This window comes from Oryzias melastigma, linkage group LG19, assembly GCF_002922805.2.
Source record: "Oryzias melastigma strain HK-1 linkage group LG19, ASM292280v2, whole genome shotgun sequence".
Taxonomy (NCBI): Eukaryota; Metazoa; Chordata; class Actinopteri; order Beloniformes; family Adrianichthyidae; genus Oryzias; species Oryzias melastigma.
The window spans coordinates 12,731,179-12,744,067 of record NC_050530.1 but is presented as its reverse complement, the minus strand read 5'-3'; the positions used below and the strand labels follow the sequence as shown (position 1 = coordinate 12,744,067).

Below are 12,889 nucleotides of genomic sequence, written 5' to 3'. Positions count from 1 at the left end.
TGCATAGTATTTGAAAAATCTCTCGTTGTTATGGGGCTTGAAAAAAAAAAATCACAAAAACAGTGTAAAATTTAAAAAAATAGCAAAATATATGAATTGCAACAGTACAAGGAATATAACAATATAATATAACAATACAAAAAGTAGAAGCAGTAATGTCGTGAATGAGCTGAGCGTTTTAATACCAAGATTGCTGAATTCGTTTAAAGTGTGATTGAGTTTTTACGCACATGGATGGAATAAAACTACTTGTTTTAGAGCGAAACATAAATTAAAGCGGTAATATTTTATTAAATCGTCAAGAAAGTCACACAACAGTAGACAAATATGTTAATGTTTATTTCTGATGACAAGACACTGATTAAAAAAATATCTTTACACAGAGTTGGTAATGAAAATCAAATTGCTTAATAGAGGCTAATCTTTCACCAAAAACCCTTTTAGGTGGTTATTAATCCAATTACTTTTAAAAGAGTGTTTATTTTCCCTAAGACCCTTCATTACAGATAATTCTGACTTTCAACCTTTTAAAGGTTAATTCAAAATCACATGAAAATATTGCTTTTTAATTGTCTTTAATCAAAGCAATTTTGTAATACTTGTAAAAATGATGCTTTCAAAGAAATCTCAGAATAAAAGCAGGGATGTGGTAATTTTTAGCCACTAAAACGTAGCATTAAGAACCAAACAGGCTTAAAAGAATAAAAAAAAAAAAACATGTTTCTAGAACCTGTCTGTTCTGTTTCAGGATTATTAAAACCCCTGAAAAGACTTGTCTGTTTCAGCACAAATGGCAGTAATAGACACAATTGTATCTCTTTTTTTTACTTAGACACACAGGAGTTTTACATATTACACAAACAGAAGCTACTTTTTCTTTTTAAATATCACTTTTAGAAACTATGATAAAGCTTGAATTTACATTACTGAGTTACAGAGAACTGCAGCTCCTCATTTGTTGTCAGACACACAATAGAGCAGACATTAAACTCCTTTTGAGTCTAGGACATACTTTTAAAAGTCTTAAGAATAAAAATAAACAAAAGAGGCTCCTATAACTAATTTTTTTAATCAACATTTGAAAAAAAAATTAAAACACACTATAGCTTTTGCTCTATTTGATCATAATTTGCCGTAATTTAACACTTAAACCAGTCATTTAAACTACTCACAATAAGTTAGTGATGGAGGGAAAAACTCAATAGTCAACTCATCTACATTGTTTCACTTCATAGATTTTTAGGACAGGGACTGAACTGTATTGGGGAGATAGACGCACCTCGTTTTGTGCTTTCTTACTTATATGTTCTTACTTATTTTGGGCCAAAATCAAAAATTCTAATAGAAAAAATATTAAATGTGGCATATTTTAACATTCTGTGGGTATAAAAAGCAAATTTTACCAGTAAGTCTAGGTCTTTATTCAAACAGCCATGAATATACAGTACAATGTCACTTAACAGACGAGCAGCACCACCTGGCTGTAGTGCACCTTCAGGATGGTCGTAGGCAGTCAGATGTTTTAGCTGAACTTGCATCAAGACACAGATCTACTGCACAGTTTGTGACAGATAGAAACTATTACCAGAACGTAAGGACTTATGCACTTATATATCGTGCATAGGTCCTTATGTAATCTACAGGTCCGTTTACCAGAAGTGAGGGGTACTAGGGCTTCCAGACAAACCGTTCACAACCACCGCTTCAACTTAAAGGGGCCACACCATGAAAAATCTACTTTTTGAGCTTTTAACGGCATTATACTGTTCATTCCTCACTATAAAGAACCCAAAAGCGATATTTTGATCCGTGCACACATTCTGAGTAATCCTCTAAGAACCTGCAATCTCAGCAACAACCCCCTCCAATAACCACGAAAACGAGCGGGTCCTCACGATCCGACGTAACATCATGAGATAGTTCCTTTCAGGAAGAGTCTGCTCTGACAGCACCGCCCTCAGTCTAGGCTAGGCCTAATAACGTATGGTATGTGCATCCATCTTTGAAGACGTTTGGATTATATTCGTTTGAGAAATGGGGACACACTGCTGGCTCTAGGATGACGTCATTAAAATGGGCGGCGGATGCCGCCCATTTTAATGACGTCATCCTAGACCCAAGCTTGTCCGCATTTCTCACAGGAATATGCTTTTCAGTGGTTCAAGGTAATATGTGATCATATATATGGATATAGTTTACTCTGAAAGACAACAAAAATCATGGTTTGGCCTCTTTAAATTCCAGTTGACCCTTGCAGATGACTCCTCTGATCCCAAGACACCGCCATGAACGTTTGCAGTGGGTACAAGACAATGTGATCTCGACAAATTAACAATGGTCTACCGTCCTCTTCACTGATGAGTGTCAGGTCATCTTGCACAGAAAGGATTGTCGTCAGCATTGCTGGGGACGGTGAGGTGAGCGATACGCTGAGGTCAACATGGTCCCCAGGGTTTGCTTAGGTAGAGGAGGTGAAACAGTCTGGGTAGGCGTCACCAATCAGGACAAAATCAATTAAGTTAATGTAGATGGCTCAGTCCCTGCATGTTCGTACTTCAGAGACATCATAGAAGCCATCCTCTTTCTGACCATGAATGAAAATGCTCCATCACATCGTACCACAATTGTCACTTCAGGGAGTGTGAGTGCCTCTTTTGGCCATCATTGAGGCAAATAGTGAAAGTATGTTGCTATTTGGGGCCATCTTTATAATTGTCTTAATTATTGCCTTAATTTTGAGGTAGTGAGAAGGGGGTTTATTCTCATTCATATGATAAAGTAATGTTTTCAAATGTGATAAGAGCTGCCTAAAGACAGGTGGCAGGAAAGGAATGGATTTAAGGACCAGGACTGAAACCTTGGTGGACACAGAGCAGCACATATTCGAGCTGACACAGCAGTTCCACATACAAATTTTACATGTCTGCCAAACGTAATCAGAAGGCTCTCCTGCTGTAACCGAAACAGATCGCTCAATGACACCAACATCCCCCTAAGACGAGGAACGAGAGAGGGAGGGGCAGTCGTTTAGCTGTATTTAAATGACAGGTCATACCACAGACTAAAGTTAACAAGTCTCAGCGGGAACATTGCAGCAACATGGAATCGTTCTCCCTTTTACATCATCTTCAGAGGCATTTTAACAAACTTTTCCCATGTGTGAGTGATCGGACTAAAGCCTCTCTGAGCTCTACAGTGGCTTCATTACTGGAGCTTTATGGGCCTTGGTTGTGCATGTAATCGGTGCAGCATCCAGAACAGTCACAATTAAGAATACATCCCTTTCAGGTCTTCATTAGACACCAGAACCTGGCCTCTGGGTCACAGAGGGGCTCCTGGATTCAGCCGCTGGTGGAGAAAAAACTTCTCCTCAGAGAGGGATGAAGGAATGGATCATCACATGTAAGAATGGTCAGTATAGCAAAATAAAATCCAATCTACGGATGCAAGATTGTGCTTCAGTTCACATACAGTACAAAGTCCTGTGTTTACTGATTTTTATCATTTTTTTAAATTGTGTCTAAAAACAATGAAGCCAAATATCATAATTTGAAAGGTAATAGCATATTTTCCTATGACCGGTAGGTCATAAAGGGGTTAATGGTTGTAAATTATCATTAATCAACCATGAATAATCACATAAGGCCTTTATTTTTGACACGTAAAATAACTAATTAGCGTTCCACTCAAAGTTAACCTTGACTTATTTGGTTGTTACTTCATTTCCCAAAGCAGGGAAAAATAAGAAAGCCTTTGTTTTAATGACTGAAGCGGTCGTCCAACCCTACGAATAAAAAAACGCCATAAAGAAGACAGCAAAAGAGACGACTAAGAAGACTGTTTTTTTTTGTTTTTTTTTTGTCAAAGTAACTGTGAAATTAGGTCTGGAAGTATTTGACCACTTAAGACACCGTGAGCCGGCTCCTCACCATTTTATGAGCACACTCTGGAAATGTCAGCCTGTCCCAGAAGGATTTTATTGATGGCTGCAGCGATTTTTAAAAATGTATAAAGACTGTTGGGAAAACAATACGCCAAAAGCCTTAATCCATCAACAAAAGGGCAGGGATGAAGCTTCCTTCAGCTTAGTAAGTGTAGACCTTCTTAGAACCATCACAAGTTGAGGATGATACACTTTCAAAGCAAACATTTTAAAAGAAAAGGTGAAGAAAAAATAGAAAGTTCTAACCGTTTTGTGTCAGTTTGGTGGAGCAGACCAAGGTGGAGATCTGTAAGTAGTCCTTGGTGATCGTGCAGGTCCCCAAGTTCTGAGTGCTTTTCCCAGTGGTAGAGTAGCCCTTCTCCTCCATCTCCATCTTGGTGGCGGGCAGGTTTAAATAATGGGACGCGTCCTCCAACTTTTTGGCTTCTGCCTGTTTATCCACACAAACAATTTATTTACATTTTTTAAAAACTACAATTTCAAGTTAAAGTTGTAAGTATATATCAAGGAAGCATCGCAAATAAGAAGAGTGACAAAAAATTAGAGCGAAAATGTAATAGGGTGCATTTTTTCTTCATTAACTTTTTAATTGACACAAATAGGAACCAGAACACAAAGGTATCATTATGTAAGAGATTTTAATTGAAACATAATTGGATTTTCTTGTGAGGGCTGTTATATGCTACCTCTAAAATCGCTTAGGAGCACAAAAAAGGACAATTCTTGAAAAATGTGAGCTCTAATTCCCTCTTTTTAGTTCTTAGGTCCCTGCCCCAACAGGTAGGCAGATAATAAACAAAACCTTAAAGGGTTTTTTTTTTTTATTTACTTACCTTGTACACGATGAGATCGTGCTCACCGTCTCTCAGAGTGGTCCCATCATACCGCATCAGTTTCACAAAAGACAAGGCGAATATCTTCTCTGATTTGTCTTTAGCTGGAGGAGAAAGCAGGCACAGAACCCAGGTAAACAATTGAGATTTTTCTTTTAAGTCACTTGAATTTTAACAGTGTGAAAAGTGTGAAATCTGGATGATTTTCGTCATTTTGGATTTTTTTAAAATTCTTGAAAAATCTTCTATTTCAGCTGATCTAACAAACCAATTCCAGAGTTGACAAGTTTTCTTATTCTAAATAGTTCTATGCCATCATGTTCATGCATGAGAATGTTCGCAAGTGAGAGGATATAAACCAGGAACACCTATAGCTTTGTCCCAAAGCAAGGCATTTGGATTTATATGACGGATCAACGAGCTTAAATATACGTGCAGGAAGATGATAATCTCTTGTTTTCCATCTGCATAGATCCCCTTATTGGTTTTCCGCATGCGACCTCAAAAACTACGACCGAAGGAATCACGTCATGCCTCTCAGCTTCTTCAAATGTATTAGTGACTTCCTGAGGAGAGCAAAGAGCTTACAACTTTTTGAAGAATAGGGTGACTTTCACAAAAAAAAAAAAAAAAAAAGATTTTGGAAGCCATTCAGGGGCGAGTTTGCATGAAGGTTATGCAGAATAAAGCCTCTAAAGGGGGACTTTTTTTTTTTTAAACACTACATCACTTTCATATTTTTATAGCCAAACTCATGAGGCGGAGTCATGGCGCCAAAGAAGAGTTGGCGATGTCTAAAAGTCAAGGCAACGTTTGCGATCACAGCCATCTGTCACATGAAGGAGAGCAAAGTCTGTGTGATAGTCTGCGTCGAGCTGGCCTTATGCTCAACCGGCGAACTGAGATACCGAGGACATGAACTCCACCACTGGCGTCGATGAGCCTCTCTGTCACTTTGTGTTTCCAAGAAATGTTCACAACTAGCTAGGAGCGCAGTGGAATGAGTGGAAAGGACTTAAGTAGATGACAGCAAAGTGAGGCTTTTTAAAGGCCTGCAAGACTGTCAAAGCTGGAACATTTGTGCACAAAAATAATTTTACTTAAACTCTGATTAGATTGCCAGTTGAAAATATACAATTTACATCAATAAAATAGAACTTGTGTAACAGCTTTACCAAATTCGATCATGCTTTTGTTTTGAAATTTTTTTGTGTATATGTAACTAAAATTCTAGGGCATAAGATAATAGAAAAAAAAAATAATAGCCATTTATAATATTTATTATTATTATTATTAACACATGCAGACACAACTTAATAAATACAAATTATCATTAAAATAACAGGGTGAACTAAAGTTGCATTTTTCCCAACTGCAGTATTTTTCCTAACAAAAAAAAAAACCTCTCACATCACACACTGTGCAAAAAAAATATGTTTTGTTGACATTCCATAAACTCTGTTTGGGCCTTCAATATTCTCACTTTCTGTTAAGGTACTTCTGAGCTTCTTTCAGTCTAAATCTGTTTGGTATTTGTGTACTTGTTGCCCGTGCCGCTGGATCAAAAAAATACACAAGTTCATGTTTATTTCATATATCTTCACATCCTCCCTACCACTTGTATTTTGGTTGTTTCAGCATTCTTTATATATTACAAGATATATTCATGATTTTGCTGTACCAGCGTAAAAAAAATGTGATAAAAATGTTAAAAATACTCAGGGAATTCAGTAAGATGTAGAAGGAGGTGACAAAAACGAGACGAACACACACTAAAGTGAACACTACATTGAAATGATGGGCCTAAAAGTGTAAAAATTCACCTGCATAAAGGTTATAAAACATAAAACTATTTATTTTCTGCTAAAGAAATTTTTAGCTTTCTCATATTTTAATAAATAAACAACACAAACTGGAAAAAATAACTTTAAGGAGGGTTATTTTTTAGATTTTAGGAGGAATATCCAGCAGCTCTGCTTGTCGACTGAAATCTGTGCACATCATCTCGTCTCTCTTTTATGTAAACACAGCCACTGACTGGAATGTTTCCGGCTTTTCGGTAAACCACAGACAAATCCAACAGAGCCCAGCTATTACACCTTTCAGTAATAAGCAGCAGTGTGACACATCAGAATGCTGCTGCAGCCTCAGAGTCACTTGGGGAAAGTTTCCAAAGTAGCCATTGCAGCCAGATAACGGAAAATCTGAGACTTTCAAAAAGCAGGCTTCCTAACAGCATTAGTCTCCAGAGAAGTGAGGACTCAAGCATGACAAGAGGGCTTTCCAAGAGGATGATAAACTGGGGCTGAGCTCTGTGACCTGGAAATTCCCACTGAAACACCCTCATGCAGGTGAGAAGAAAACACACTTGGAGAATTTTGGAAGTATAAAAGTACAGCAGTAACAGATAAGGACTGGAGTGGCATGTTTCTATGATTATTTCCTTCTATGTACTCTGAATTGTGTGAATAATAAAGATTTTCTCAAATAACCCACTTTGTGGTGATGCAATTGATGACTGAATATATTTATTACAATATTCACTGATGAAGTGACATGTTGATAAAAGCTGATCATCCGAGCATCACCTTAATTCATCTGGATTTACACTTTGTACTGACATATACAGTCATACTCACAGTCCTGTGATGAGCGGTGGCGGAAGGTGAAACGCAAATGGCTTCGATTCACATCTTCAATAGGAATGGCAACCTGTTATAAGGCAGAAAAGTGGACTATAAAATATTTACCTTCTAGTAAATATGAAGCATTTTTTTAATAAATCCAGCAGGTTTAGCAAAAATAAATTACTTATAAAAAGTATTTGATTAACAGGACTTGTAGAAAATAACTTGTGGAATTTTTCTGATGATGGACAACATAAATAAAGAAAATTCAGCTGAAAATTGTATTTCTTCATTTAAATAGTTTTTTAATTAGGAGCAGACAAAGAACTGCAGTTAAAAAAAGGAGCATTTGTGACATGGAAAATGTGCTGGGAAGGCCACTAGCTCCCTGCTCCAGTCCATTCCCATAAATCCGTGTACGACTTTGGTTTTCTGATTTGGCATCTGGCTCAAAACTGTACAGTTGGATAGCTCCAGTATTGCTTGCAAACTTTGTTGCACCGGGAATGTCAGATTAGGGTTGTGTGGGGCTGTAAGTTAATGGGAGAGAGTGTTAAAAAAGGGATGATGGGAAATGTTGGCAGGCTTGTACCGCCCACAACTCAGAGGCAAATTTCTAATGAATTACTGCCACTTTGTAGTAACTAAGTCCTAGAAAACAATATTTTTAAAAGTTTTTTGGCTAAAAACGAAATAAGCGTAATTGTAAAGCCACTGAAAACAACTAAAAAAATAATTGGAGTGGGACTTTAAAGCGACAAGGGTCAAAACTTGTGTATTCTTCTTATCCATGAACTGCTGCTATGTGTTTTGGCCCCATTTTCCCCTATATTCACTTCTGAATTACTGATCACAACCAAAGTCTTGGTAATCAAACCTCTATTGAACAGCCCTGCCAACCGATAATGCAGAGCAACAGCGTGTTTAAGTGCTTTTATCTGCAACGGACAGGTCAAATGGGCTTAGAACTATCCCAGTATTTAGCTTGTCAATACTCAGCAAATATTAAATATCTTCCTCTACAAATTACTGGCAGTAAAAAGCCTATTCTGGGTAGACTAATGAATTTTAATAACTAGTATGCTGTGGTTTTTGCAGAAAATGGTGATGAGGATAGTAAGATATGAACTAACTCTATATGTGAGCAGAGGAGCATACCTTTATTGTCTCAAACCAGCGTGGCTGCTTCACTTGGTAGTAGATGATAGACTTGTACTCAGTGATCCCACTTTCTCCAGCTCCAGGGAAGATCACATTCTGTACAAGGAGAAAGACAACATGCTAAGTGAAAGTGAATAAAATTGCTTTTCGGAGCATTGTTTATGATTGCCGATCTATTATGAGTCAATCAAAACTTAAGCGCGTCGACGGGGATGTGGAAATTGAGACTCACTCTCTCTCCCACAATGTGCTCCCCTCTGGGCATAAAAAAAAAAACCGTAATCTAGCAGAATGGCTTTTAACAGTCAGGATGCACTTCAGCGTATGCATGAGCACCTGTGTGCTGGCTGCCAATCTCATGACAGCATTGTGGAAATAATAAATTAGAAATCAATTATTTAAAAAGGACCTGCAGGGGCCTCCATGCAGAGAGACAAAAAGGGAAGCCGGGCATGGGGAAAGTGGACCAGCTGGTGCTGATGGATCCATCCATGGAAATTGGTCTCCCTACTGGGACGCGCTGCATCTCAACAACAGGTCAGGGTGCGTATGTAAAATACTGAAGGGGAGCTGGCACCAAAGACGGATCGGCACCTTGTGGCACACGTGCCTCGTTTCCCAGCAATCTGCTCAGGCAGGCAGCGCACCTCTTTCCTCCCATTACTCCAGCTGACTCCCCGGTCTGTTAGTGTACTCCTTCTGAAATACTCCTACACTAATGGTTTCTGACAACCAGCAATTATGAAGAATAACAGACCCCGTGTCCCCCAGCTGTGCAATGTAGATACAGGGGGGTGGGGGGCAGGTGCTACATCTCGCAAATCAACCCTTTCAATACATGATCAGGATTCCAGACAGATTCAGATTTTGGGGGGAAGTGATGGCTGAAGCCCAAGCTTGCAGGTAAGATATGGATAAAAAAAAAGACTAAAGGGAAAAGTATCACTAGCCTGCCTCAAGCATTATGAATTCTTTTTGAAATAAAGGAAGGGAGGGGGGCTGTTTGGAAGCAAGGAAGAGAGTAAAAGGACAGAAGAAATAAAGATATGAGACTGAACAGCAAATCCATGCTCTGCATGTCTGGCTGTGCGTCATCCATCTATGATGCAAACTCCACATGCAGAGCAGAAACCATGCCTGCATGGAGATCAGTGTCTTATTTAGGCAAAACAGTAAACAATAAAACATATCCAAACAAAAACTTGTTTATTCTATTTAATCATACAATGAAATTCCAATCACATGAAACCCCAGTGTGCCCTTTCTCTCAGACGCAAAGCATCCCGTCAGCCAATTAAAAACCCAGTAGGAAAGCGAGGAGTTGACCTGTTAGCAGTGACCCGAAGGCTAAACAAACCAGAAACCAAAGCTCCACCACCCAGGATGACCACAACACAAGGAGCTGCTCGTTCACCATTCAATACAATCACCACATCTCACGTTCAGGATTGACTGCTTTTTTATTCACTTGACATGGATGAACTTAACTGACACATAACAGCAACAAACCCTAAATTAGATTTGTTGTAACTTGTGTTGGTTATCTAATTCATTATACTATTTAACTAGATACAGTTGAAGGACGGTAGAATAATGCATGTGAATAAATTATATAGTTAGCTTTAAAATCATCATGTATCATTTACTCAATTAGTATATAACTCAATAGTTTATATCTATTTTAAAAGCGTGTTTAATCAGATAGCAAAATCTGACCCGATCACATAGTTTCAGACTCGATCAGCCCCATATTTCAAGCTTATCATTACACATAGATACTCTACTAGGAGTCTGTATATTATGAAGAGATCATAACAGCACTAATTTAAATATGAGGCGCACAAAAACAGTTTGGTAAAATTAGAGAAATATTCACAGATTCTGACTTCCGGGTTCAAAAACTCTTAATAAACATTTAAAACTGACAGCAAGAGTCTCTATCGGTTTGTCTTAACACAAACGACGACCTTCAAAGGCATTTCAATAGAAAAACGATTTAGTTTTTGCTTCTTTGTTAATGAGAATTGCTTTTTCTATGCTTCCGACAGAGAGACAGCAACTAAGGAACTGTCTACAAAGTGCAGACTCAGGGAAAAAGTGAAAAAAACAAAAAACAAACATAATCTCTCAAAAACACATAAATGGTTACATTGATATGAGGTAGTCATAAATAATCATAATATTCATGCTACAACAACATTATTTTTTTTAAGTAATTTTTAATTTTTAGGAATTTTTGAAAGACATGGATCACATCCGATCAAAAATGTTTACTAGTTCTTTCGAACATCACTAATTATCATTTATTTTTATGATACAACTTTCAATTATTTTTACTTTTACTATTTTTACTTGATTGTTCGAGCTGCTTCGCAAAAGTGCACAGTTAAAATGTTAAATAATAAAAGAAGGTGAATAAAATACTCATCAGGAACAACCTGGATGTGTTCATTTCATTTGCATTACAAAAGTATTGGATCGGGACTCCGTATCGGGAGGTGCTCAAAAAGTCAAAAAACAATCATCTATGAGAAATGTTATATTTTCTAGTCTATTTACCTGAAATGAGATGCACCGCACATTTTCAACTTCTAACCATTTGTATATTTGTAAATTCAACTATGCCGTTTCCAAGTACTGAGTCTATAGAAGATCATTTACTATGTATATAGCATGTCTCCAAGTTACATTCATTATGTTCAATAAGTGACTATCAGTCATTAGGAGTGTTGGCTTCAGGGCTGCATTTCATGAAGATCACCACTGATTCTTGCACTTCCTCAGCCTGCTGGGCCAAATCTCTGACAAAGCTCCCCAATTTAGGGCTAATGAGCTTAATTGATGCAACCAGGAGTAATGGACCTTTCTCCGGTTTCACTGTTTGCTGGAAGACTCCTTCCTAACAGTAATCTGTCATCTCAAATTACTTCCAAATGCTCTTTCGCTTCAATTACAGAGCCCTTACTCGGCTATATTAGGTACTTTAATTAGGTGTAAATCAGTTCACTGCAGACTGTAGCCCCAAAATCACAGAAACATCAATAAAATCCTATTAGTTTCCACTTTATACAGAGGGTGCATCTCTCACACGGATAAATAAACTCAACAAAAAAATAGAAATGCTTTTGCTCCCATCTATGGGGCAAGTTTACAGACCTAAAAATTGTTCCACGAAATATTTTGAATTCCTTGAGTGAAAATCTTTGCTATAGTGAGCATTTTGCCTTTGTCGAACTAATCCACACAAGTGCGGCATATCAAGGTACTGATTAGGGAGTGTGATTATTGCACAGGTGTGTCTCTGGCTGGACACAATAAATGGATTATCCAGACAAAGCTGGAAGCTCACTAACAACGACGAAGACAAAGGATGGAACACTGTTTGAAAGAAAAGAATGCTCAGTTTAGATCTTTGGGTTTTGATAGATCCAAATGTTCAGATACAATTTTAGTTAAACTGATAGTCTAAAGTTAAACTTGTGATTTGAGCAAATGAGAAAGTCGCAAACTTTAGTCCTGAATATCATAAAGCACATTTCCTTCTTTCGGTTCTCAAAAGAAAAACATTTTTTACTCTCAAAAAAGGAAATATAACAATAAGAAAAGCTATAATGTCCCTTGAATTCACTTCACACTGGAGACCGAAGTGGATTTACTGAGCCCACAGATCAAAAAGATGCAAACTATGCTAATTGGTGACGTGTCCTGGTTACTTGTGATGCTGTAGGGAAGAGGTTTAATACTCTATAGTTACTTAATTGGAAAGAAAAATGGCTTAAGGCGAAAGGAAAGGACTGCACTCTCATCAATTCCATTTATTAACAGACGTCAGGTAATAACAGCGGTCTCACATAAAAGATAAAACAGGTCTTTAAATCAGGGACTGTAGGAGCCGACTCTGCCTAACAAGAAAAGTGTTGACCGCCTTGAACTGCAAAGACATTTGTTAGGCAAATTTCATCCACTTTTTAATTGCTCCCAAACAAAGAAACAAGCAGAACCGTGCTCAGCTCCGTCAGAGATCAAGGCCACGTCCTTTAACCCCTCCTTCCTCAAAGGAAGGGTGTTTTGTGCATTTGTTTTGTTTTCTTTGCACTACAGCGAAGTTAATTGTAGACGTATCCTTGACAGCTCAAATGAAGACAATGCCTACCCACAACACTTTTTCCTGCCAGCAGATAAAAAGGTCATTACAAGCTTGAAGAAAACATTTCAGATTTAAGAAAGTACACAGAACATAGGGTTAGTAAGGACATTGGTAAGAATTATGTATTTTTATGTAGCACCGCTCCAAATGAATTCAATGGGGGGATGCAGGACAGGTA

At 37.8% G+C, this 12,889-nt stretch overlaps 1 protein-coding gene across 1 annotated transcript in view; it reads right to left on the bottom strand.

The window, feature by feature from the left end:
• dock1 (dedicator of cytokinesis 1) overlaps positions 1 to 12,889 on the bottom strand; it is a gene marked incomplete in the record, with an annotated part of 178,335 nt that overhangs the window by 128,557 nt on the left and 36,889 nt on the right. The window contains 4 exon segments of the mRNA XM_036217180.1: positions 4,190 to 4,373; positions 4,777 to 4,880; positions 7,416 to 7,488; positions 8,562 to 8,660. Coding sequence (XP_036073073.1) covers positions 4,190 to 4,373; positions 4,777 to 4,880; positions 7,416 to 7,488; positions 8,562 to 8,660 — 460 coding nt within the window.